At 32.4% G+C, this 22,363-nt stretch overlaps 8 protein-coding genes and 1 non-coding gene across 17 annotated transcripts; 7 read left to right on the forward strand and 2 right to left on the reverse strand.

Moving 5' to 3' along the window:
- The first annotated feature begins 392 nt into the window (after window positions 1-392).
- On the forward strand, window positions 393-4,228 carry Akirin (akirin). 2 transcript variants are annotated; one of them, XM_076897193.1, is made up of 5 exons: window positions 393-921; window positions 1,590-1,789; window positions 1,881-2,043; window positions 2,137-2,193; window positions 2,303-4,228. In XM_076897193.1, exons 1-4 carry the CDS (start codon window positions 744-746, stop codon window positions 2,145-2,147), a joined length of 552 nt encoding a protein of 183 aa, XP_076753308.1. In that variant the 5' UTR covers window positions 393-743; the 3' UTR covers window positions 2,148-2,193; window positions 2,303-4,228. The 2 variants fall into 2 exon arrangements, with proteins under 2 accessions (XP_076753308.1, XP_076753307.1); XM_076897192.1 differs by having other exon boundaries at window positions 394-921; window positions 2,318-4,228.
- A 296-nt stretch (window positions 4,229-4,524) lies between these two features.
- Window positions 4,525-6,835, forward strand: Arr2 (arrestin 2). The gene is made up of 7 exons (XM_076897153.1): window positions 4,525-4,674; window positions 4,787-4,908; window positions 4,997-5,296; window positions 5,384-5,611; window positions 5,695-5,883; window positions 5,973-6,141; window positions 6,243-6,835. Exons 1-7 carry the CDS (start codon window positions 4,608-4,610, stop codon window positions 6,386-6,388), a joined length of 1,221 nt encoding a protein of 406 aa, XP_076753268.1. The 5' UTR covers window positions 4,525-4,607; the 3' UTR covers window positions 6,389-6,835.
- Window positions 6,836-7,082: 247 nt separating this feature from the next.
- On the reverse strand, window positions 7,083-9,426 carry Tfiiealpha (transcription factor IIEalpha). The gene is made up of 8 exons (XM_076897152.1): window positions 9,239-9,426; window positions 8,847-9,013; window positions 8,594-8,760; window positions 8,393-8,521; window positions 8,036-8,262; window positions 7,760-7,964; window positions 7,464-7,692; window positions 7,083-7,378 (listed from the first exon to the last, which is right to left on the reverse strand). The coding sequence occupies exons 2-8, from the start codon at window positions 8,971-8,973 to the stop codon at window positions 7,203-7,205; spliced, it is 1,260 nt and encodes a 419-aa protein (XP_076753267.1). The 5' UTR covers window positions 8,974-9,013; window positions 9,239-9,426; the 3' UTR covers window positions 7,083-7,202.
- Window positions 9,427-9,468: 42 nt separating this feature from the next.
- Window positions 9,469-10,945, forward strand: LOC143424832 (rab-like protein 3). Its single transcript, XM_076897188.1, has 6 exons — window positions 9,469-9,596; window positions 9,903-10,112; window positions 10,189-10,337; window positions 10,416-10,529; window positions 10,603-10,803; window positions 10,841-10,945. The coding sequence occupies exons 1-5, from the start codon at window positions 9,551-9,553 to the stop codon at window positions 10,780-10,782; spliced, it is 699 nt and encodes a 232-aa protein (XP_076753303.1). The 5' UTR covers window positions 9,469-9,550; the 3' UTR covers window positions 10,783-10,803; window positions 10,841-10,945.
- A 573-nt stretch (window positions 10,946-11,518) lies between these two features.
- Window positions 11,519-14,604, forward strand: LOC143424815 (putative ATPase N2B). Of its 2 annotated transcripts, XM_076897150.1 has the most exons (9): window positions 11,519-11,681; window positions 11,767-12,154; window positions 12,456-12,641; window positions 12,719-12,960; window positions 13,044-13,212; window positions 13,285-13,425; window positions 13,496-13,615; window positions 13,687-13,830; window positions 14,481-14,604. In XM_076897150.1, exons 2-8 carry the CDS (start codon window positions 11,780-11,782, stop codon window positions 13,807-13,809), a joined length of 1,356 nt encoding a protein of 451 aa, XP_076753265.1. In that variant the 5' UTR covers window positions 11,519-11,681; window positions 11,767-11,779; the 3' UTR covers window positions 13,810-13,830; window positions 14,481-14,604. The 2 variants fall into 2 exon arrangements, with proteins under 2 accessions (XP_076753265.1, XP_076753263.1); XM_076897148.1 differs by lacking the exon at window positions 14,481-14,604 and having other exon boundaries at window positions 13,687-13,922.
- Dera (deoxyribose-phosphate aldolase) lies at window positions 13,740-15,721 on the forward strand. Of its 2 annotated transcripts, none has more exons than XM_076897183.1 (5): window positions 13,740-13,830; window positions 14,481-14,659; window positions 14,752-14,887; window positions 14,982-15,358; window positions 15,444-15,721. In XM_076897183.1, the coding sequence occupies exons 2-5, from the start codon at window positions 14,486-14,488 to the stop codon at window positions 15,606-15,608; spliced, it is 852 nt and encodes a 283-aa protein (XP_076753298.1). In that variant the 5' UTR covers window positions 13,740-13,830; window positions 14,481-14,485; the 3' UTR covers window positions 15,609-15,721. The 2 variants fall into 2 exon arrangements, with proteins under 2 accessions (XP_076753298.1, XP_076753297.1); XM_076897182.1 differs by lacking the exon at window positions 13,740-13,830 and adding an exon at window positions 14,184-14,415.
- A 230-nt stretch (window positions 15,722-15,951) lies between these two features.
- On the forward strand, window positions 15,952-18,077 carry Rps4 (ribosomal protein S4). Of its 2 annotated transcripts, none has more exons than XM_076897184.1 (6): window positions 15,952-16,060; window positions 16,484-16,742; window positions 17,033-17,130; window positions 17,213-17,384; window positions 17,444-17,573; window positions 17,897-18,077. In XM_076897184.1, exons 1-6 carry the CDS (start codon window positions 16,058-16,060, stop codon window positions 18,021-18,023), a joined length of 789 nt encoding a protein of 262 aa, XP_076753299.1. In that variant the 5' UTR covers window positions 15,952-16,057; the 3' UTR covers window positions 18,024-18,077. The 2 variants fall into 2 exon arrangements, with proteins under 2 accessions (XP_076753299.1, XP_076753300.1); XM_076897185.1 differs by lacking the exon at window positions 15,952-16,060 and adding an exon at window positions 16,348-16,369.
- Window positions 17,696-17,829, forward strand: LOC143424988 (small nucleolar RNA SNORA16B/SNORA16A family). Its single transcript, XR_013101994.1, has one exon. It is a non-coding gene; the product is annotated as a small nucleolar RNA SNORA16B/SNORA16A family (small nucleolar RNA).
- On the reverse strand, window positions 17,867-22,184 carry LOC143424807 (putative tubulin polyglutamylase TTLL2). 5 transcript variants are annotated; one of them, XM_076897132.1, is made up of 10 exons: window positions 21,747-22,184; window positions 21,435-21,627; window positions 20,303-20,428; window positions 20,129-20,232; window positions 19,888-20,017; window positions 19,533-19,809; window positions 19,255-19,457; window positions 18,915-19,178; window positions 18,530-18,828; window positions 17,867-18,454 (listed from the first exon to the last, which is right to left on the reverse strand). In XM_076897132.1, the coding sequence occupies exons 2-10, from the start codon at window positions 21,510-21,512 to the stop codon at window positions 18,334-18,336; spliced, it is 1,602 nt and encodes a 533-aa protein (XP_076753247.1). In that variant the 5' UTR covers window positions 21,513-21,627; window positions 21,747-22,184; the 3' UTR covers window positions 17,867-18,333. The 5 variants fall into 5 exon arrangements, with proteins under 5 accessions (XP_076753247.1, XP_076753250.1, XP_076753249.1 ...); XM_076897135.1 differs by lacking the exon at window positions 21,747-22,184 and adding an exon at window positions 21,133-21,373 and having other exon boundaries at window positions 20,129-20,221; window positions 21,435-21,568; XM_076897134.1 differs by lacking the exon at window positions 21,747-22,184 and adding an exon at window positions 21,110-21,373 and having other exon boundaries at window positions 20,129-20,221; window positions 21,435-21,568.
- Window positions 22,185-22,363: the final 179 nt, after the last annotated feature.

Genomic DNA, 22,363 nt, shown 5'->3' on the forward strand with positions numbered 1-22,363 from the left:
GCAATTTTCAATTCGAATATTTTCGCATATGAACACTGACCCTAACGAATTTGAACCATTGATATGGGTTAATTAAAGTTTCCGTCCAAATTGGGTACAAAGGAAATTTCACAAGAAATATAGGAATTACCGAGTATTTTCGGTGAACGCGAGTATTCGATACATCGTAAAGGACTTGCTTACATAAGAAAAAATCAATGAAAAATAGTAAATTGAGGAAAAATCTGGATAACAAGTATACCGTGATTCTCGAAAGATGCTGAACGTTTTTAGGTATTCGAATCGCGGCGTTGAATTTGTAAATTTCAATGAAAATTAAGTCGGAAGAAGGAAATGCAGAGAGACGCCACCATGCAATGTATCCACCAATCAGAAGCGAAGGGACTCGGGTTAGCCGAGGCCGCGACGTATACATTTCGGAATGCAAGTTAGCGACCAGTGAAAAGATGGTGCTCTGATGGTTGAGACATTCGTTCCGTGGTCGTTCCTAGCCGACAAAACCGTGGTTGCCAGCCATATTGTTTCACCGCAGTGTTTGTTTTGGTGCAGCCTAGACAGAACACGAAGAAATCCAAGGAGATCGACACGAAGGAGGACAGAAGAACTAGAGTGCAGTTAAAGAAACTATTCAGACAGTGCGCGTATACGGTGGTTTTGCTGTATTTTTCGGCGTAATCATCGTTGCCCGCGGACTAGGCCCATAATCCGTGTGTCAGTTGTGAACGGGACGGTAAACGGGAGAAATGGCCTGCGCTACTCTAAAGAGATCTTTGGAGTTCGACCCGGTGCATAGTCATGGTCGTCCTAGTAAACGGCGAAGATGTGTACCAATGTGTGTCTCCCCCGGTACATCCACGCAGGCTAATTCCAGGCCGCAGAATCCGTCGCCTTTCGGCGAAATAACCCATAAACTAACTCCTGGTAATTACTCCAAGTTACGGCCATTTTCGTTTCTTCGTTTTCCCATTTTTTATTATTCCTCGTTACGATGTGACAGGGAAGGGGCGGTTAAATCGTTTTACCGATTTAAAACTTCAATTCATGTCGTTTAAAAGGGGGAGGGAAGGTGCGCCGTTTGGGTAGGGGGCGATGCGTAAATCATATGGTAATGTAGTAACGGACATTGAGGATCGACTCCCCTTTTATTCTTATTTATAAATGCCTATGTTTTCAGGAATTTGTCGGTTTTATCATAGTATGGATCGATAGAGAAGAAAAAAAGAAAAAAAAAAAAGAAACTAAGAAGTAATAGTTTTTGCCAAACTTATCGTGTATTTAAATTGTTTAAATTCCCTTATCTCTTAGCAATTAAGTACTCCACTGCATAAATGCGAATAATTACGAATATGAATTGGAGAAGACAACATTTGTGATCTTCAGTCAACTGAAAAATTTATATATATATATATACACATACATACATGCATACATATATGTATATGTACATGTATACATGTATACACACATATACACATGTATATTCATATACACAATTGAAAGTTTGCAAAAAATAATGAATTTACGAATAATTTAATTATTTTTGTAGAAAATGTAATGCTATGAATGAAAATAATTTTGCCTGTATACAGAAAAAATGGCTGCCAACATAAGAGAAGAGATTCGGAGACTGCATCGACGCAAACAATTGCATTTTAGTCCTCAAAACAATAGTGGTGATTCCTCAGACATGGAAGGCCCTGCCAGTCCTTCCAGTCCATCTGCATCTGGTTCAAATTCATGTAGTTATAATCCTAGCGGAAAGGAGAAACCATTATTTACGTTCAGACAAGTAATTGATAATTTACGCATTTTTACAATAAGCCAATTAGACTCAAATACCTAACGAGCTGCAATATTTTATTAAATAAATAATTGCACAGGTGGGCTTGATCTGTGAACGAATGCTTAAAGAGCAAGAGACACAAATTCGAGAAGAATATGATCAGATTTTAAATATGAAGCTCTCTGAGCAGTATGATGCTTTTGTTAAATTTACCTATGACCAGATACAAAAGAGATTTGAATCTGCAGCTGCACCAAGTTGTAAGCGATAATGACTACTTTGTTAATTTGTAGAAATATTTCATTGACAATGTCTCCAAATATATGTTATATCAACTTTTTTTTATGTTTTAGATCTATCCTAAAAGAAGATTCTTATTTATAAGGACATGTTTCTGTGAAGAATATTAGGTAAGATACTTGTAATATTATAGGATATGTCTGTATACCTGTTTGATTTGAACTGTGTAAATCAGGTAGTTAAGGTCTCTTTAATGAATTTAATATAATTTTCTATTAGTTCTTATTATTATAGATTTCTACTGTGTGAGACAAATTTTGCTTGAAATTGAAGTCGAGGTATGCAGCACCGCCTCGTTCAAGAACATCTTTAAGAAAATTCATACTATGATTTACATTGAGAAAAAAATATGTCCGGAAAAACAAAAAAAAAATTAGTGATGTAAGTTAGTAGGTTTGCAGTAAACAGCAATCATACTATAAAAATCTACAGTGTATACTATTGAACTAACAATATTTGTACTGGCTGATGTTAGAAATGCGCTGGTATCAGGGAACTGTACCGATATTCTAGTTATGTACAAATACGATGAATACATATAGAAGTTATACACAGTGCATAACTATGCTTGAAGTCAAGAGCTTGACTTGCACAGGGTTCTGTAATATTACATAACTAATTAAAAATAAATAAATGTTCATTTCTTGCACACTCTAACAGAAAGCGTCACGAATTATCAGAGCAGTGATACAAATAATTCCTTATTAATTTAACGATACAATGTATTAGATACTGCTCAACCATATGCGAATACTCTTATAATGCAAACATAAGACAATGTATAATGACAATGTTTCTGGTAGAAAGTACTGTGCATATGGAGAAAAATTATTAAACCATATATCGGGAAAAGTTGTTTTCTTTGAAACTTAGTTGCACTTTATTTTTATAAAGTGCAAAATATGTAGTGTAATTTGAAAATTTGTTTTTCTTTGTGATTTACGGCTCATGTAATACAAACTTCTCCAATGCAGACAACATTTTCCCCCAAACGGATGTGTTCGAACTTAAATAACATAAATAACTTATAGAACTAAATTATCATCAACATCCCACAGATAAGTAAAAGTCAGTTTTATGTCCCCTGGAATTGAAAGCAAATCCTTCAGATTTCAAGTAAATTATCTTTTAATAAATTATCGGTTTGTGTCATGGTTGTTTAGCTTTTGTTGAGTTTTAACTATGTAATTTTCTTTTAATATTTGATTGTTCAAGATACAAATACAAAAATTTGTAAAGAAGTCAAAGTAAGGTATAGTCTGTAGCATTGTACGAACATATTGTCAAAAATGAGTATTTGAAATAAAGATTTCATAAAATTTCGCAAATATTTCTGTTCCCTGGTAGCAACGACTTTCTTTAACATAATGAAGCAGTAAATAATGAATATATAATACCTATACTTTAACTGTGCCTATTATTAGACGTATTTATCATGATAACTCTACTATATATTACCTACTGTTATTGATTTCTAAATTTTTAGTTTGTAATCATTCATTTTTATATTGTACCTTGTTATCTTGGTATTGTTTTGGTTCCCTTTTATTTGTAATTAAAAGGAAGCATAGAGATATAATATTTTGATGAAATAATATGAATGAGGCTTTCTTGGTTGCTGCATGCATTTTTTCGTTGTAGCATAAAATTCCTTCAGATTGAAAAAGCATTGGGCGCCAAGAAATGATTGTCCAAACAAAATTTCTGAGAACATGTTACAAATTGTTTTTCTATTACTATTTGATATTTGTTACATTGAGAGATTCTGTTTCCCCATTTGTAAAATTATATTTTGGAAAAGGGCATTAGGAATTACCTTATTCGTTCGTAAAAAGGTGTCTTTCAGTTACCAGAATAATTTGGAAACACAATATTAGTGTTCATACAATAGTGTACATGAGATACATATATCAAGTGTTTACTGACTGAATGTGGAAGACAAAGGAATACAAGTGGCTTTAGTTGTTAACAATGTGTGAATAATATCTAGCGGAAAAAAATATTATTTACTATTAAGAACAATTTTGTGAAAAGATACCGAAGTGATTCCTTAAGGATTCAGGGGATTTAATTTCAATTAAAAAATACCTCCATATTATATTATGTAAACACTTATATTCAAAATAAATATAACTGTAAGACTGATCGCAAGTATTTCTTTATTTTAATACCTATCTGCATTAACGGGATGCATAATTACAAACGATATATATTTAATAAAATTTCTTTTATATGAAAAGTATGAAAAAAAAAATGTTACCCTGCCGTTGAAGTGTACCACCTTTCCTAGTTGAAAGTTCATGAGCTACTGGATCAAATACACAAAGTGCGTAAGAAGATTCTTGCATACCTAGTCTAATCCTATTAAGCACCTTGTGTAATAAAATAATGCTATTAGTTGTATGGCTTCGGGTAAGGAAGCCCTGCCAGGACTATATGAGTTCCCGGTTCTGGCCAAGGGACTGTCACTTCTGGGAAGGAAATACACTGTACCTAATTCATTTAATTTGAAAAAGAGTGCCAAATGTTTCCTCTATTGTTTTTGGCTTTTGTTGTAGCCATCAAAGTATTCAAAAAAACAACTCCAAATGGTAAGTGATAAAATATGATTGCAATAACAGTACTTAGAATAATATTAAAAAATTGGCCTGCCTTGTTTAAGAGTAGTTTACTTTTAAAGTTATAATTATTCATTATCCACAGGAAAAGTTACAGTTTACCTTGGTAAAAGGGACTTCATTGATCACTTGGATAGTGTAGATCCTATCGATGGCATTATTGTTGTTGAAAATGATTACCTTCAGGGACGAAAAGTTTATGGACAGGTAAGAAGGAAAAGAAAAAACCTAATTAAATGATGTAGAATTTTGCTTATAAAAAGGATATCATATGATTTGTTGCTGCATTATCTAGGTGACAACAACTTTTCGCTATGGCCGCGAAGAGGATGAAGTAATGGGTGTCAAATTTAGCAAAGAACTCGTTCTATGCAAAGACCAAATAGTCCCCGTAAAAAAAGAGAAACAGGATCTTACACCTATTCAAGAACGTCTTTTAAAACGGCTTGGTGAAAATGCATATCCATTTTTGTTTCAATTTCCACCGACTTCACCTAGCTCTGTTACATTGCAACCAGGTGATGATGATCAAGGAAAACCACTGGGAGTAGAATATACTGTCAGAGTATATGTTGGTGAACACGAAGAGGATAAGGTACTGCATCCTGATTACAGTTGAATTTTAATTTATTTTAATGAAATATAAAGAATATATATAAAGATTTATTTAATTGATGCATAGGGGCACAAAAGATCATCTGTTGCATTGGCTATAAAGAAACTGCAATTCGCTCCACCTACAAGAGGACGCAAACTGCCTTCTTCTCTAGTTTCGAAAGGTTTTACTTTCTCTCAGGGTAAGCTGAATCTGGAAGTTACGCTTGACAGGGAGATTTATTATCATGGAGAAAAAGTAGCTGCAAATGTTATTGTTAGCAACAATTCTCGAAAGGCAGTCAAAAATATTAAGGTATTTAAGGGCCAAACATGATAGTAATAAAATTGTATTTAACATTTTGTTTGTACTGTTGTTATTATATTGATATGTTTCAGCTCTTTGTGGTACAACATTGCGAGGTAACAATGGTTAACACTCAGTTTTCTCGGCATGTGGCTAGTTTAGAAACCCGTGAAGGTTGCCCGATTACACCCGGTGCTTCCTTTACTAAACAATTTTATCTTGTACCATTGGCCAGCAGCAATAAAGATCGTCGTGGAATTGCCCTCGACGGTCATTTAAAAGTACGAAAAGAAGAATCTTGTCAATCTTGTTAGAACTAAGTGTATCTTCTTCTCTTAAGCATACACTTACATAATTTATTCGATATTAGGATGACGATGTCAATCTTGCGTCTTCAACTTTGGTCGCAGACGGTAAAGCTCCTAACGAGGCTCTGGGTATTGTCATCTCTTATTCTGTCCGAGTAAAATTGAATTGTGGCACTTTGGGGGGTGAATTAGTTACAGATGTTCCATTTAAATTGATGCATCCTGCTCCTGGTAAATTAATTTTAACATTGATGAAATAATCATTTCTAAGCTTTTATTAATATATATTATGATATATATTGCTTATAACAAATATTTTGTTTTCTTTATAGGAATGTTAGATAAAGAGAAAGCTATGCTAAAGAAGAGCAAAAGTATTGAAAGGACACGTTACGAGAACTCCTGCTATTCGAATGATGATGATGATGATATTGTATTCGAAGATTTTGCTCGTTTACGTTTGAATGAACCAGAATAAAAGAAATTTGAAAGGAGGCAACTACTTACATTATAAAAGAATCTTAGATTTCCTAATACTTTGTAGCAAATTTTAATCACAGAATACAATAGTATTATATTAAATTAGTAGCAAATACAGTATAATGTATATACGTGTAGAATTCGTCGATTCTAGGATTCTTTTGATGTGAGTTATGACTAAAAATTTAGGCGAAAATAAAAGGTACAGAAGATAAATGAATTACAATATCTATGTATGTACAGTGTTCTGGCATGTGGGACACTAAATATTAATATACTAAGAAAGATGTAACAAAAACAAAACAACAAAAAAAAGCGAAAAGTACTACGTGAAAAATGTATATTGTCTTACAATTTCTATCCGGTAGTGGTGGTCGGCTAGAAATTTACATAAAGACGAAAAAAAAAATGATTTTAAGTGAGGCTAATAAATAATTTATATTTAGTTAAGAGAATACAACTTTCCCGCCTTACCAGAAGTGACATGTATGCTATTAATTCTGACTTATCGTGATTATAACGTGTCTGTAAATGTTTGCTCATTACAAACCGATGACATTGTTAAGTTGTGTATCTGTATATTAGAAAAAAAATTAAAGAATACGAAATGATTAAAACTTTGAATTTCTTTACATTATATCTTTCTAAACGTTCTTCTTTATACACATACTTTTTACTTGAGAAAACCAAACTTTTACCAAACCCAGAAAATGATTTATTTTTTTAACTATACAAAATATTACAAGGATTTTAATAACTGCTCAGTCTTACAAAGCATTGTTAAATATTTACCAATGCTGACTGCATTCCAATTAGTCATACATATGAGAATAATATTCTTGATATGCTTGAATATATGCTTCTTTTTCCACAGGAGTCATTTCTGCTATTAATGCATCATTTACATCTGCAATAGCAACTGATTTTCCAGCAACAGTAACAGTTGGTACAAGATCCTCATCTTCAGAATCCATAGTTTCCACTTCCCCTAAACAGTTTTACATTTTTTCAAATTTACAATTCCAACAAGTGATTTCTGTGATAAGGTTTAAAATATTTTACAAAGATTATACCTGTATCAATAGTTTGCATTTCAGTGACTTCTTCATTATCGCTACTATCGCTAGATTCTTGAGGTAGTACAGATTTTACAGCAGCTGTTGAATTTGTTCCTCCCTTCTTCTCGTGAGCTAATAATACAGACATTATATCTTCACCCTGTTTATTATTGGTTGATGTTGTATTAGTGGCAGTAGCTGCAGCTTTATCCAATATATTTTCTTGTGCATTGACTCCATCCGGCTAAAATACAATATTACTAGTAAAGAGTACTAAAATAATAATATTGAATTTTTTAGATGAAACATACCTGTGAATCAGAATTAAGAACGGTACTTTGCAACATCCAAATTGGTCTTTCCTTTCTTCTGTTTGCTGCATTGTCGTCTACAGAATCGTCGCCAATTGTAACATCTACTCTTGTATCTTCTACTATGAAACCTGACGACCTAGTTGCTTCACCAGACCATTGTTCACCAGGAGCTCTTAAACTGCTTGGTTTCCTTGTATCAATACTATAAGAAGAGTTATATAAATAAGAGGAGCTTTCTCATGTTGTTAAATAATGTAATTAAGAATGTCATACCCTTTAATGGTATTTATATCAACCGGTTCTGGTTCTAATATTTCAGGAGCTAATTTGATACCTTCTACTTCCCTTAGTAAAATATAAAGAGGTTCTAATTGTTCATTAAACTTAGCTAGTAATAGCCGTGAATCTTTCTTAGGTAGGGCAGATTGATCTTCTTCTACAACTTCACGACAATATGTACATCTAAACTCACCAGTAGTCATATCAAACAATTGATCTGCCTATAACATATTTTATTAATAGATATTTCATTATCAATAAAAATTTGTAAGGCTATAGTACAGCATTCTCAGATTATTCTTTACACTGTATAAAGTAACTTACATGTAACTTTACAAGTAACTTACATACCTCAAGATCAGTAAAAGTTTTTAAACAATTTGTACATTTAAAACTAGCCCTACTGGTAGCATCTCTTTCTTCGGTTTCCATTCTTTTCCTCATTAAATCTAATTTATATTTCACTACATTTACAAAAGTCTGAAATAAAAGAATGCAGAATATTTTATTTTATTATAAAAGTAATATGTACCAGATACTTCAATACTTTACCTTATAATTGATAAAATAATAATTAACTTTTTGTGCTTTTCCATCTGAACCAGTCTCCATTTTTAATCTAACTTGTATAAATTTGTCATTACGCAATGTAGATATTCTAGCCCTTAACATTTTACGTTCAAATTTTAAAAGCTCACAGATATCATCTTCTTTCATACCTAACAATACATAATAATATAATTTTACATCTATATCATATTAAATACTCAATAATGTTATTATAATTTATGTGTGACAAACTTACATGGGTTTCTAACTAACATATCAACAATCAATGCATCTTCTATTGTATAAAATCCTCTTACTACCAAACGTGCTAATTGCTTTAAACTACTGGGAACTTCTGTAACAAGTCTTTCTTCGCCACTCATGTTGATTGTGATTACACACAATCAAATATCATGAAAGTTACTGGAAATTACTGAAAAAAAAGAAAAATAGAAAACCATATAAATATTTATGATGATAATTCTCGTATATCATTATAAATTTTGTATACACAATTGAAATTTATATTTTGATTGAAAATTGTTAGCATTTTATCAATTGGTAATTATGCCAAGGTAAAAATATTGCTAAAGCGTTCTATGTAATTCATCATCTTAAATTTAATTTAATTTGTAACAGAATACTAACCTCTAAAATCATACAAATAGCACATTTATCATTAAAAGTTTAGAATAAATCAATCCAAGCGAATTAAAATATTGATCATGATATTAATATATATCTTCTTAACAGAAATAAAAAGACAAGAGACCGGAATACATTATTCCATTGTGAAATGAAAAATGACAGAGTATCGTTCCCGCGGACGCTTGTTTATAGTAATAATTACGTTTCAGGTTATGTGTTTGTAGCACAAAATCATCAAAAGGCTATCTGTCAAACAATAAGAAGAAAAAAGTAAAAAATATACATTCTTATACGGTTTAATAGATATTATTAATGGCTGCAATCGATAAAGTTAAGATTATTGTTGTCGGTGACTCTGGTAAGAATATATACGAAGTAATTTATAATGCATTTTGTTGTTGTCGTACCTGTCATTCTTTAGGTGTTATTAATTACAAAAATAACGAATGAAATCGAATTTACTCCTCTTAGTACTAAAATATTAAGCATATTTAAGCGCATTTCGTTCATCAACTTATTTGTATTGAAAGTTATATTTCATTTATTTCAACTTTATTCTTATAATACTAATTGTAGGTTATCGGATTATTATTTTTTACATCCATATGGGTATAATTCTTTGACGTTTAGTTACGATTAATTGTTCCTGGTTTTTCAATTTGAGGTGTTGGAAAAACGTCATTAACACATTTAATATGTCAGCAACATCCCATTGGTAATCCGTCTTGGACGATAGGATGCTCAATAGAAGTTAAATTACATGAATATAAAGAAGGAACTCCTAATCAGAGAAGATATTTTGTTGAATTGTGGGATATTGGTGGAAGTCAAAATCATAAGAATACAAGATCTGTTTTTTATAATCCAACAAATGGTATAAATGTAAAATGTATAAGTTGTACTTAAAGGTATAAACAAGCGATAATCATTAACCGTTATTAATAACCTAGGTATCATATTAGTCCATGATTTAACAAATAGAAAGTCACAGCAAAATCTTCAAAAATGGCTTGAAGAAGTTTTGAGTAAAGATAACAATTATATGAAATCAAAACCATTTGACGATTTTGATCCTGAGAAATTTGTGGGATCTACTCAGGTAACATAATTTATTATTAACACAAGTGTACAAATTTTCTGTCACATTGTTTCACGTAAGTAAAGTATGTTTTTTTAGATACCAATTTTAGTTATTGGTACAAAATTAGATCTAGTTGCTGAAGTGAGATCGAATGTCCACAGGCGTTCTTCAACTATCGCAGAGGAGTGTGGTGCTGATGAAATATTTTTGGTATTTCTGTTATTCTTTAAAATCTCCATGTATACCAGTACCCTTTATTTTCAAGTTATCATTATTTTTGTAGGATTGTCGCCAAGTGAGATCATTAGCTGCTGGTTCTAGCTCCTCTGTTAAATTGAGCAGGTTTTTTGATAAAGTTATTGAAAGACGTTATTATTCGTCAAAAGAAGCAATTAGCCCTGACAAGCGAAGACTGCCAATGTATAGTCCACCATATAGTTCAAAAATTTACCATAATGATTGAGAAATTAGAAATCCATTAGCTCTATTTTAATATTAATACAATTTAATTTGTTCCTAACTTTTAAAATTCAAATTTAATTGAATTAATACACATTCCTAACTTGTATAAAATATATATTTATAACAAAATATGGAACATTAAAATAATAATATTTTACAAACAATTGTTTTGAATAAAATTAATATATTTACATAAAATACAAGTAAATCGAACATTTCTTAAACTAAATGTTATATATCGTGCATTTCATTTAAAACTTTTCATAAAATTGTAGAGAAACAAAAGGAAAGAGATTACAAGAATTAAGTACTTATATTTTACAAAAATCTCGTATTTCATTGTTACCTATTTTCATGAAACAGTGTTTCGGCTTGTGAACAAAGCTTTGTTCTCAGTAATAGCTGAACATCTATTATTGCTTTTGTGGACGGTTATTAATAAGTTATATCTTACATTTCGATATATTTTGTTTAATTGTATCGAAAGAGAACGCGGGATAGATGAAAATTCTTTAAGTTTAATTTTACTTTACATTAACTTTATTTCTTGCAGTACTAAAAATTACAAGCGACTTAATTACAGCGTAACAGAAGTAAATAATAGGAAAGATTCATACATTTTAATTTAACATTTTTGAATTATTCAATTTTCCATATCTATCGATATCATGCTTCACACCTATCTTTCTCAACTTCTTGGTGTGTGTGTGTTCTATTCTAAGGTAGATACGTGTAATATATTTTCACGTAATATAAAGGTTAATATGCGTCACCTGAGTGGCTGTCAAATATAAATTCGAGTAAATATGTGAATATCTTTAGTCGTGTTTGTTGGACAACTTTTATATATTTTATCAATTTTTTTTCTAAATTAAATGTATATTTATCGAATGTTTCCCTGTAAGAAGAGATATTTATTTTATTCGATTATTAATAACATGCATGAATAATGTATCTATGTTACTAATTGTGACCTTTTCTTTAGGACTTTCTTTATAATGACTTATCTTTTATCAAGGAAATTACTGAATCAAAATTATTTTACAAATTTACTGACACGGTCTCAACTTTGTGATTTTATCCAAAACCACAGACATATCCACGATGTTACTTTTATTAATAAAGGACCAGTAGCTATGTTAAAAAGTAAAATATCAACAGGAGAGTTAATGAAAGATGAGCATCAAATGAAAGTTGCTAAAACATTACAAGGCATCTACGAAGAAATAAAAGGATATAAGCCAGTTGAATTCAATATTTTAGATAAATGGCTTGGCAGAAAAAGAAAGCAACCACCAAAAGGACTATATCTTTATGGAGCAGTTGGTGGAGGTAAAACAATGCTAATGGATCTTTTCTATGAATGCTGTCAGGTATCTCAATTTACAGTTCATCTAACAATTGCACATGGAAAGCCAAAAATGTGTGTTATTGATTATTAATATGACAATTCATATAATATTTTTCAGCATAACTCATGCATGTAATTAACTCATTACTATTGCAAAGGATTTGCTATACATATACATAGTTCTGGTAATGATATAAAGAAAATGTTGAAGGATTATGATTAAAATTTGATATAATTGGCTTTCTATATGCAATACATTGTAAAATATGTCTTTCAGATTGAAGAGCAAACAAAAGTAATCATTTTGAAACATATTACTTTAGATTGAGCACAAAAAAAGAGTTCATTTTCATGCTTTTATGTTGGATGTACATAATAAAATACACGAAGTTAAGAAAACTATTGTAAGGGATGTTAGTAGCACAAAATTGCAACCATTTGATCCAATACCACCAGTTGCCAAAAGTATTACTGACGAAGCCTGGTTACTTTGTTTCGATGAATTTCAGGTTTAAATTTAAAACATATAATCATTATTATGCATCATATAACATAATTTATATTAATGGAAATTTATATATCATAGGTAACTGACATTGCAGATGCTATGATATTGAAAAGATTGTTTACTGAGCTTTTTAATAATGGTGTAATAGTTATCGCAACTAGTAATAGAGCACCCGACGATTTATATAAAAATGGATTACAAAGAGGAAATTTTGTTCCATTTATACAGGTCTTAAAAAATTATTGTATTATAAATTCATTAGATTCGAATATAGACTATAGATTGAAAACAGGACTCAGGGATGAAAAGCTTTATTTCATGTATGTAGAAATCTATAAATTTATAAATATATATATATATATACTGTAAACTATTTTCTTATGAAAAAAATTACTTATTGTAGAAAAGGAAAGGATGCGACAAGCGATGTAGATAAGGTATTTAAATATTTGTGTTCAAAAGAAAATGATACTGTGAGACCACGAACTATTTCCATAAGAGGCCGTAATGTTACTTTTGAAAGAACTTGTGGTCAGGTATTGGATTCAACTTTCGATGAATTATGCAATAGAGTAGGTCATTGTTTCTTTAAGGTTTTTATTAAAAACTTTTAAACAATATATTATGCAATTTTTTCTTCGTAGCCACTTGGTGCTAGTGATTATTTAGAACTAAGTCAAGCATTTCATACGGTGATTATAAGAGATGTACCACAGCTCAATTTTCGTCTCAAGTCACAAACTAGAAGGTTTATTACATTGATCGATACATTATATGATAATAGGGTAAGATTAAGTGTTCTATTGATTATTTGAGTTACTATAGATATTTATTCTATAAACAAGTAAAATTTAGGTACGAGTTGTAATATCTGCAACTGTACCACATACAGAACTTTTCGTACCACAAGGAGACAATGAATATACAGATGAGAAACGAATGCTAATGGACGATTTAAAAATATCACGCGATTCAGTAAGTTACGCCGCAACTGTGATCATTTTTATTGCTTTATAGATAACTGTATAATGTTGTGTTATTAACAGGAAAATTACAAATCTAACCTTTTTACTGGAGAAGAAGAACTTTTTGCTTTTGATCGGACTGTATCGCGACTTTCCGAAATGCAAACTACACAGTACTGGGAACAGTGGCAACATTATAGATAATAATAATTTTAACTAATATTAGTAGGTTTTTTTAATAGTCTTTTTAATATGTTTATTTCTATTGAAATATTTATTTATTGTATATTAAGCAATAAATGGTAGCAAAGAGCCATTGTCATTACTATTATGAACCATTTTTTATAATCTGATTTAAATATTTTATGTACTACACAATCCGCATGACATTTAAAAAAATTGTGCAAACACTGGATTTGATTGTATATTAATTGATATAATCTATACTGTATAAGACAGAAGGAACTGTTTTAATTTTCGCGGGAGATACATACAATTGATGCGTGTAATACAGCATTGGGTAATATACCATAATATCAGAATAAAGTGGGAGAAGTTTTCTCAAGATAAAATAATCGTGATATGGCACTGATGTAAATGAATGTACATCTACATAAAAATTGGTTTTATTATATCATCTATCAAAAATCGTTCTAAAAAATTCTGTATATCACTACAGTGTTATCAAATTTTATAAAAATAAATTGTATTGCGCGCTTATTTAAGGCGATAACACTTCTCTCATTCGTTATTCACGTTTCTTAAGTAATTTCAAAACAAGCACAATGGATATTCAGAAATTAACCAGTGGTAAATTAAATTAAAACTTGTATAATTTCGTTGAATTTCTAAATCTCATATATGCTTTGTTTCAGCTACAATGCCTTTTGAGTTAAATGCAATAGATGGGAAAATTAATTCCATACGTTCTAGAGTTAATGAATTGGAAAAGCATGTTAAAATTGATTTGCTGAAGAAAGCAATAGGTTTCATAGATTTAACTACCTTAGGAAGTGATGATACGTCTGCAACAGTTGAAGCTTTATGTGCAAAAGTAAATATTCACTCTTATGTTGAAATGCATGACATTTAACAAAATATGTTGTATGATGAATGTGACTTTTATATATTTCTGTAATTATTTAGGCTGTGAATCCTTTTAAATCATTGAATAATCCTGTCTTGCATACTGCATCTGTATATGTATATCCAATGAGATTTTTAGATGCAGTGTCTGCACTAGAAAAACTTGATAAAGAACATAAAATTTCCAGAGCTACAGGTAACTAACTATGAGTTTTTCTTAATTTAATCCAATTTAATTGAATTATATTTAAATAAAAATGTAATAAAATATATCATTGCCATTTCAACAGTGGGTGGGGGATTTCCATCTGGACAATTTATGTTGGAAACGCGTGTACGTGAAGTAGAAATTAATGTTAAACTTGGAGCTGATGAGATTGATATTGTTATCAATAGACCATTGGTTTTAATGCAGCAGTGGAAAGAATTATACGAAGAATTGAAAGCATTTCGCACTGCTTGCGGTACTAAATGTTTAAAAGTAATACTTTCCACTGGAGAATTACAATCTTTGGAAAATGTTTATAAAGCAGCTATGGTAGCAATGATGGCTGGAGCAGATTTTATTAAGACATCTACTGGAAAAGAAGTAACAAATGCTACTTTGCCTGTTGGAATTGTTATGTGTTATGCAATTAAAGATTATTATAAATCTACACAAAGAAAGGTAAACAGATCCTTATCTGGAGCAAAAAGTTAAAAATATAATTTCGTTTTATTATATAATATCGATCAAAATGTACAACATTTAGGTTGGTCTAAAACCTGCTGGTGGTATTAGAACCCCACAAGAAGCTTTGGAATGGATGATGTTAGTAAAAATGGAACTAGGAGAGGAATGGTTCACTAAAGATTTATTTAGAATTGGTGCATCAAATTTATTGGACAATATTGTTGAAACAATACAATCAAATTAATGCTGCTAAAGCTCCTCTTAGCTACATACAAAAATGTTTTCAATAATTCTTCCTACAGTTAATGTTATTTTATGTTATATGTACATTTAATAAAAGATTAATATACTATTAAATGTCTTTTATATTTTATACTATAATTTTGTGCTTTTTATAGTTAAAGATTAGCATTAAAATAATAATAACAATAACAGTTATATTTTAATAATAACTGCAATTAAACTATTTATATAATCTGTAGGCTCTGAAACGAGTCCACAATTTTTACACTACTTGAAAGCATATTTTTAATTTAATTAAAAATTGTACAGATCATTAAATGTTTACTACTTAACTTTGAAGATATTGTAGACATCTATATCCGCCATGTTGGATACGGTGGCGTTACGGAAGACTTTCTGATGCCTACAGAAACACCGCGTGGACGTGCCTTTTCCGTTTAGAAAACCGACATGGTAAGTTGGGCTGTTATTATAATGAAATCCGTTTACATCGACAGTATAGTGTGTTCTACCGTTTAATGTTCAATTGAAGTGTAAACTAAAAGAATTAAAGTGAATACTTATTCTTATATGATGTATGTAACTTGTTTTTATGGAAGACAACAAAATACGGTTATATTGTAGGCGTAGAGATTACTTTTTTGCGTTATAGTATATTAATATTATATGCGAATACTTTTTTAATTGTTCTTTCATAAAAATACGCTACAAGTGATAAAGTTTGTAGTAATACTTTTAATGAAATAAAAAATAAATACAATGGTAATATAACCTATATGTATACTTTGACAATATAAACCAAGTAATATGTTTGATACTAATATTTCGACATTTTTATGTACTTTTATGTACTTTGAATATGAAACTCATTTTTAGGCTCGTGGACCTAAAAAGCATTTGAAGCGTCTTAACGCACCCAAAGCATGGATGTTGGATAAACTTGGGGGTGTTTATGCTCCACGTCCATCCACGGGTCCTCATAAACTGAGGGAATCACTTCCTCTTGTGATTTTCCTTCGCAACAGATTGAAATATGCATTGACCAATTGCGAAGTAACTAAAATTGTGATGCAACGTTTAATTAAAGTAGATGGCAAAGTTAGGACTGACCCCAACTATCCGGCAGGTTTCATGGGTAAGTTCAGAAAGTACTTTATTACTTAAGGAGACTTCAACTGTGATGTTTATTTTACTAAACTGTATGTAAGGCCATATCGAAGCTATAATATTTAAAAAAAGTAAATGTTATAGTCAAACATTGGCCTATAGTAAACAAAGCTCTTTTTTTTGGTCACAGATTGAGTAAAATATTCCTTCTGTATTACCCAAAAAGTGTACATTTCAAAAATATTATTTAGAAAAATATTTGAATGACATAAAGGAAATTAAATGTATACATAATATTAATTTAGTTTTCCTTTTTAGACGTCATTACCATTAATAAGACTGCTGAGTTTTTCCGATTGATTTATGATGTCAAAGGACGTTTTACCACTCACAGAATTACTGCAGAGGAAGCTAAGGTATACTATCATTAATATAAGATCAAAAATGTATGAATGGAACATCTTATTCAGTTGAACAGTTAAATATTTTTTGTTGTAGTATAAATTATGTAAGGTAAAACGTGTTCAGACTGGACCAAAGGGTATACCATTCTTAGTAACACATGATGGAAGAACTATTCGCTATCCAGATCCTTTAATTAAAGTGAACGACACCATTCATTTGGATATAGCAACAGGCAAAATATTAGACTCCATTCGATTCGATTCAGGTATGCTACTTTATTTATATGTTTGTTTGTAGATACATTTGACAATTGTTGTTTCTTAGGTAATCTTTGTATGATTACGGGTGGAAGAAATTTAGGGCGTGTTGGCACAGTAGTTAGCCGCGAACGTCATCCAGGATCTTTTGATATTTGCCACATTAAAGATTCACAAGGGCACACTTTTGCTACAAGGTATATATATACACACATTTCATGTTCTTATTTTTTATTTACATCATCTTTATTATTTTACTTATTTATCTCATCGATTTTAAAGTTTTTACAAAAGAGGAAAATATTGAGTTAACTTATAATATGGCCATAATCGAAGCTATGATATATCACAAAAACTATTGTAGTCAAAAGTTGGCCAAAATGAAAATCCTTCATATTGGTCACTGTTTGTTCTCACATAGAATTTTCAGTATTACCCATTTAGGAAACACGTGTTGTTTGAAACTTGTGTTTTAAATTTGGATATCCTCTATAGTAGTTGATAATAATCATTTACCTAGGTTGAACAACGTATTTATCATCGGGAAAGGTACAAAGCCGTACATTAGTTTACCAAGGGATAAGGGTGTTAAGCTTTCAATTGCCGAAGAGCGCGACAAGAGGTTAGCAGCAAAGGGTGTGAACTAATGTAAATTTGCAAGAAAATATTCAATAAACCGAGAATTTCTTGGTGAATAAAAATGTTCTTCACTTTTACCCAACATATTAAACATAACAGTAGAATACGAATATTCCATTCATTAACGTTTCCATTACAATTATCATTAGAATTTATCTTGCTATTAAAAATTTTAAAAACCTGTTGGATATTAAAAATGTACCTTTACGTTTTTAATACGATATGAAATCATTTAATTATAATTAAAGCATATTGTGCTAATTCGCTTAAGAGTCGAAAAAATATAGAGACAAAGAACGCGAAATTCTACTACGCTAATCATTTTGATGGTAGCCAAATTTCAGTATTTAGTTCCACCATCTTTCGCAGCATAGCGTTACATTGTTCATCTCTGTATGTCTCATTCTTCTTGTGCACTTCTTTGGCAGCTTTCAAGTACCTGTAAAGGGAAAGCAATCAGATTTACTTTTCTTATATATTTCGATAAATTGAACGAATTGGTCGAAATGATTACTTCTGTATGGAAAGGACGATATTTCTGGTTTCTTTTTCTGTAATTCTTGTAGTTTCTGATATAGGCGACGTATAATCAACAGTACTTTCAGGTTTTATTCGAGTTAGTGGATAAATGCGAACCCATCCGCCCTCTTTCGCGCAAGGTGTGCTCCAATCTTTACCGTTGTCCCATACCGATGTTTTACTGTTATTTTCTGGATTACCTCCTCGAAAACCGCGTGGAATATACTTGTCCACTAACAAGGGGTTATAGCGAGACCATGAATTCGAACAATCGCTAGCAGTTGACCGTCTAAACTAACGATTAAAATATATATGACGAGAATATAATATGTTCTTGTTTATGGTTCAAAATCTATCAATATTCTACTGTAGGTACGCACAGTAGGTCGAAGTTCTGTGCATATATTTAAGAAACCATCTGTTTCCCGACAAGATCTCGACTTCCTTTTTATGACTCGATCTGTAGAAAACTTGGAAGACGTCTCAACTTCATCATCACCAGAACTTGTTGACCATATTGTAAAAAGCGATAGTCCAGTGTTGCATACTGGAAGACCTAGTAAATCGAACAAGTCATGCAGTAGAGGTTTCTTCACTTCTGAATCGATTTCACAGTCGTTACTTAAAGCTGGGCTAAGATTGACCTAATCAAACGTTAACTTTTTAGCGTTAACGGTGAGGTCTTCGTTGCGCTCGATTGAGATATGTGCATATATTAACCTCTAGTAACCATGGTTTTAAATTTTTGTCAATCAGAACGTCGAATCCAAAGAATTCGAAACAATTGGAAGATTTCGGTATGTTCGCGGCTTGGCTCAATATCGTTAAACTCACCAAACAGGCTACCCTTTGCCAGAGGAACCAATCGTAGTATCCAGCCTGTTCGAAATACCTTCTCAATTGTCTGAAAGTCCATTTACAACCTACGAAACTTCAAATTATATAACTTGTGGCCTTAATCCGAAGGAAATTTAACGCACGATATCCATATTTCATACCAGATCCAATTCGTTCCTTTTTCTCAGAATATCCTGGACCTAATTTATTCAACGAGAAGTTAGTGAGATGTCGGAAAGAATCGTTCAAATGTTCCAATGAAAATTTTTCTGTAGCAAAACGTGTCAATCCTTCCTTGTACAGATATATCGTTAACGGACGATACGAGGGCACGCACACGTACAGCCGTAGGTCGAATTTGTAGTTTCCGATTAAAAGTGGATTCTCGATATATCTTTGCACCACTGCCGCACTGTCGTACGTAAGATCGCTTAATTTCTGTAAACGTAAGATCGTGTATTTACTAAGTTAATTGCCGTGTACGTTGAAGTTATTATTCGTCTTGCTATTTCTTACGCGAAACAAAAAGATTCCCTTTCCTTGACTTTGTCCTACTGGCTTACAGATCCAAACTCTGTTATGCTCGCAGCGACTGCATTCTTCCGCTAATTTAGTGTACTCCGATGGCAAGTTATATCCTACAGGACTAATGCGATGTATTCATGATAATAATCAAGTATTCGTGAATTGATAGCAGCCGTGCTTTCATTTTGAGAGCTCGTCGTATCGTGAGGTTTACTGATACTTCAGATCATACCTGAAATCGTAGATCGAACCGTGTATCCTCTTCATGCACCTCAGATGGCGAATAAGATTGTCCTTTCTACAGATCGAACTGCCTTTCGGAATTCTGTTAATAAACTAAAATTCACGAAGATGCGTTTCAATCTTGAAATCAATTGTGGAACGGGAGAATCAGACGTGATGTTACCTGCCATGGTAGTAATAGCCTGTAATTTGGTAAGGGGAAGCCCCCGGATCGCCACCATAAATTCCATCGATCTTTGAATACATTATTTTCGCCAGTGTACTCTCTCCATCCACGTTCCGTACAAACCTACGATCAAAGCATACCGATTCGCCTGTACGTTCATTTACGTGTCTGTTTACAGATCAAAAATCATCGTTTTTAACAGTTACAGAATCGTGTTTTACTGCTTGACTTTTAAACGGGTGGACCATGTAAAAACCCATTAAGCTAGAAATATTACGTATTCCACGATCTCGAAAACTTCCGAACGCGCACGCGAAAATAACGGGGAACGCCCTCGATTTATTTGTCGTGTTATTAAAGCAGTAGCAGAACCGAGCCAACGTCTCTAATTGCAATTAAAACCGAGTGTATTTCTTTTGGTTGTTACGCAACAACCTACTTTTAATATATTTTCTGTCACAGGAGTCTTGGTCTTTTTATCCAAAATGGTGGGCGACGCGGAAGTCACCCATTAGATTAAGGGTACGAAGATAAAACTGACTAAAAGGAACAATTATGAAATTATAATATAATTAGAAATAGAACAATGATATTTACAGAAATGACGTTCATGGCCAACTAATGTTTCGTGTAACTTAAAACGAGGAAGAAGCGAAACGTCGCACAGCGGTAAACCTCGACAACTCTATTCTTTGCCTTTTGTATCGTTGCATGTCGTGGTTATTTAATTAATAGCTATGTTTCTAAAAGTGGTACACGCAGAAGCGCGTCACATCTTATTTGACTCTGCAGGTATGTACTTACATGCATATGCACACCGTTTGTACCTTGAAAAGTATTCAGTTCAAGGACGCGGCTAAGTTTGTAACCGTGCCGAACAAATTCCGAGCGACATAAAAGCGTGACGGGACGTATCCGACATTTATGTATGTACCCACTGGTGTTACGTGTATCCATTGTATTTTAGAGCCGAACCACCACCCACACACTCGCACGTGTTACACACAGTTTTGTTGAAACGCGGCCCGCTCGATTTGCATCTTTTTCAATGGGAAGGCTATCCAACATCTACATAGCGCTTACGGTATTAGCTGTACATCTCGATATACGATTCTAAGGATATGAATACCTGTACAAGAAGATGCGGTCCAGTACCATTGTCGTTAAGTCTGAACACGAACGGTCCGTCCAAGTACTTTACTGCCATGGCGAATCATTATACTATGCCGGAGCGCGCAAAGAGAACGATTACAAATGGTATCACCAGATAGTATCATAACCGATCCATCCTCTCATATCAGTAGCGGTAATTTCAATCTTTGCTAGCCGTGCAATGGAACAGAAAGAAATATATATTGAAACTTCTTGCATTTTGTTGCGCGAAAAATAATGTCTTTGGTAGTGGAAAGTAGAAGAAATTTAAGATATCGTATCGTTTTACCTCTCAACTTTGATCCACAAAGTATTAGCATACGCTTCTTGGTGATATTAAAAAAGTATTTAGTCCGAAAGACATCCTCGTTTGTGCCTCTCTTTGAGTAAAACAGTTAACAAGGGCGACCAGTTATTCTTCGAAAGAACATTTTTGCCCGGTATTGAAATATTTCGATGGAACCGCATGCAGGCGAGTCGGAATCTTGATTCCTACTGGTGCACCGCCACGTTTCGGTCTACGCAATCGCTTTGACCCGGTCGTAGGTGCGCAGGCTGCCCGTATGCCGGCTTTCTCGCTGGTTTCCCGCTTTTATGGACTTTTGGTGGACACCGCGACTCCCCGACTTGTACCGGAAGCCTCGTGTGTCGCGAGCTTCCGAAGGAATCCCACCGATATTCGGTCAGAGATCGTTATCGCGGACACGCGATTTTTCAACAGACTTATTAATCAAGAACCGTGTGTATCATAAACAGCACGAACGAACCTTGACCGATACAACTTGAACTTATTTTTTTTTCTTCACGGTAACCCGTCCCCGTTACGTGCGAGAAAAATAAGATCTACTTTCGCTGTCGTTACTGCTAACTGTTCTTGATTGAAAAGTTGAAAAAGAAAGGTGGTCT

This window comes from Xylocopa sonorina, chromosome 6 (assembly GCF_050948175.1).
Source record: "Xylocopa sonorina isolate GNS202 chromosome 6, iyXylSono1_principal, whole genome shotgun sequence".
NCBI lineage: Eukaryota > Metazoa > Arthropoda > Insecta > Hymenoptera > Apidae > Xylocopa > Xylocopa sonorina.

Bases quoted from the DNA above. Each gene is read 5' to 3' on its own strand.
- LOC143424832 (XM_076897188.1), top strand. From the start codon at position 9,551: ATGGCTGCAATCGATAAAGTTAAGATTATTGTTGTCGGTGACTCTG. The intron at 10,113-10,188 runs GTATAAATGTAA...TTAATAACCTAG, and splicing joins TTTTTATAATCCAACAAATG to GTATCATATTAGTCCATGAT. The intron at 10,530-10,602 runs GTATTTCTGTTA...TTATTTTTGTAG, and splicing joins GTGCTGATGAAATATTTTTG to GATTGTCGCCAAGTGAGATC.
- Rps4 (XM_076897184.1), top strand. The intron at 16,743-17,032 runs GTAAGTTCAGAA...TTTCCTTTTTAG, and splicing joins CTATCCGGCAGGTTTCATGG to ACGTCATTACCATTAATAAG. The intron at 17,131-17,212 runs GTATACTATCAT...TTTTTGTTGTAG, and splicing joins TTACTGCAGAGGAAGCTAAG to TATAAATTATGTAAGGTAAA.
- Tfiiealpha (XM_076897152.1), bottom strand. From the start codon at position 8,973: ATGAGTGGCGAAGAAAGACTTGTTACAGAAGTTCCCAGTAGTTTAAAG. The intron at 8,761-8,846 runs GTAAGTTTGTCA...ATGTATTGTTAG, and splicing joins TATGTTAGTTAGAAACCCAT to GTATGAAAGAAGATGATATC. The intron at 8,522-8,593 runs GTAAAGTATTGA...CTTTTATTTCAG, and splicing joins ATTATTTTATCAATTATAAG to ACTTTTGTAAATGTAGTGAA.
- LOC143424807 (XM_076897131.1), bottom strand. From the start codon at position 21,262: ATGGATACACGTAACACCAGTGGGTACATACATAAATGTCGGATACGT. The intron at 20,429-21,109 runs GTAAGTACATAC...CTTTGATCGTAG, and splicing joins CAAACGGTGTGCATATGCAT to GTTTGTACGGAACGTGGATG. The intron at 18,829-18,914 runs GTGCGTACCTAC...TTTAATCGTTAG, and splicing joins GCACAGAACTTCGACCTACT to TTTAGACGGTCAACTGCTAG.
- LOC143424815 (XM_076897150.1), top strand. From the start codon at position 11,780: ATGACTTATCTTTTATCAAGGAAATTACTGAATCAAAATTATTTTACA. The intron at 12,155-12,455 runs GTATCTCAATTT...ATATTACTTTAG, and splicing joins TTTTCTATGAATGCTGTCAG to ATTGAGCACAAAAAAAGAGT. The intron at 12,961-13,043 runs GTATGTAGAAAT...TACTTATTGTAG, and splicing joins GATGAAAAGCTTTATTTCAT to AAAAGGAAAGGATGCGACAA.
- Dera (XM_076897182.1), top strand. From the start codon at position 14,391: ATGGATATTCAGAAATTAACCAGTG. The intron at 14,416-14,480 runs GTAAATTAAATT...GCTTTGTTTCAG, and splicing joins TATTCAGAAATTAACCAGTG to CTACAATGCCTTTTGAGTTA. The intron at 15,359-15,443 runs GTAAACAGATCC...TACAACATTTAG, and splicing joins ATAAATCTACACAAAGAAAG to GTTGGTCTAAAACCTGCTGG.
- Akirin (XM_076897193.1), top strand. From the start codon at position 744: ATGGCCTGCGCTACTCTAAAGAGATCTTTGGAGTTCGACCCGGTGCAT. The intron at 922-1,589 runs GTAATTACTCCA...GCCTGTATACAG, and splicing joins AACCCATAAACTAACTCCTG to AAAAAATGGCTGCCAACATA. The intron at 1,790-1,880 runs GTAATTGATAAT...ATAATTGCACAG, and splicing joins CATTATTTACGTTCAGACAA to GTGGGCTTGATCTGTGAACG.
- Arr2 (XM_076897153.1), top strand. From the start codon at position 4,608: ATGTTTCCTCTATTGTTTTTGGCTTTTGTTGTAGCCATCAAAGTATTC. The intron at 4,675-4,786 runs GTAAGTGATAAA...CATTATCCACAG, and splicing joins CAAAAAAACAACTCCAAATG to GAAAAGTTACAGTTTACCTT. The intron at 5,884-5,972 runs GTACGAAAAGAA...ATTCGATATTAG, and splicing joins CCCTCGACGGTCATTTAAAA to GATGACGATGTCAATCTTGC.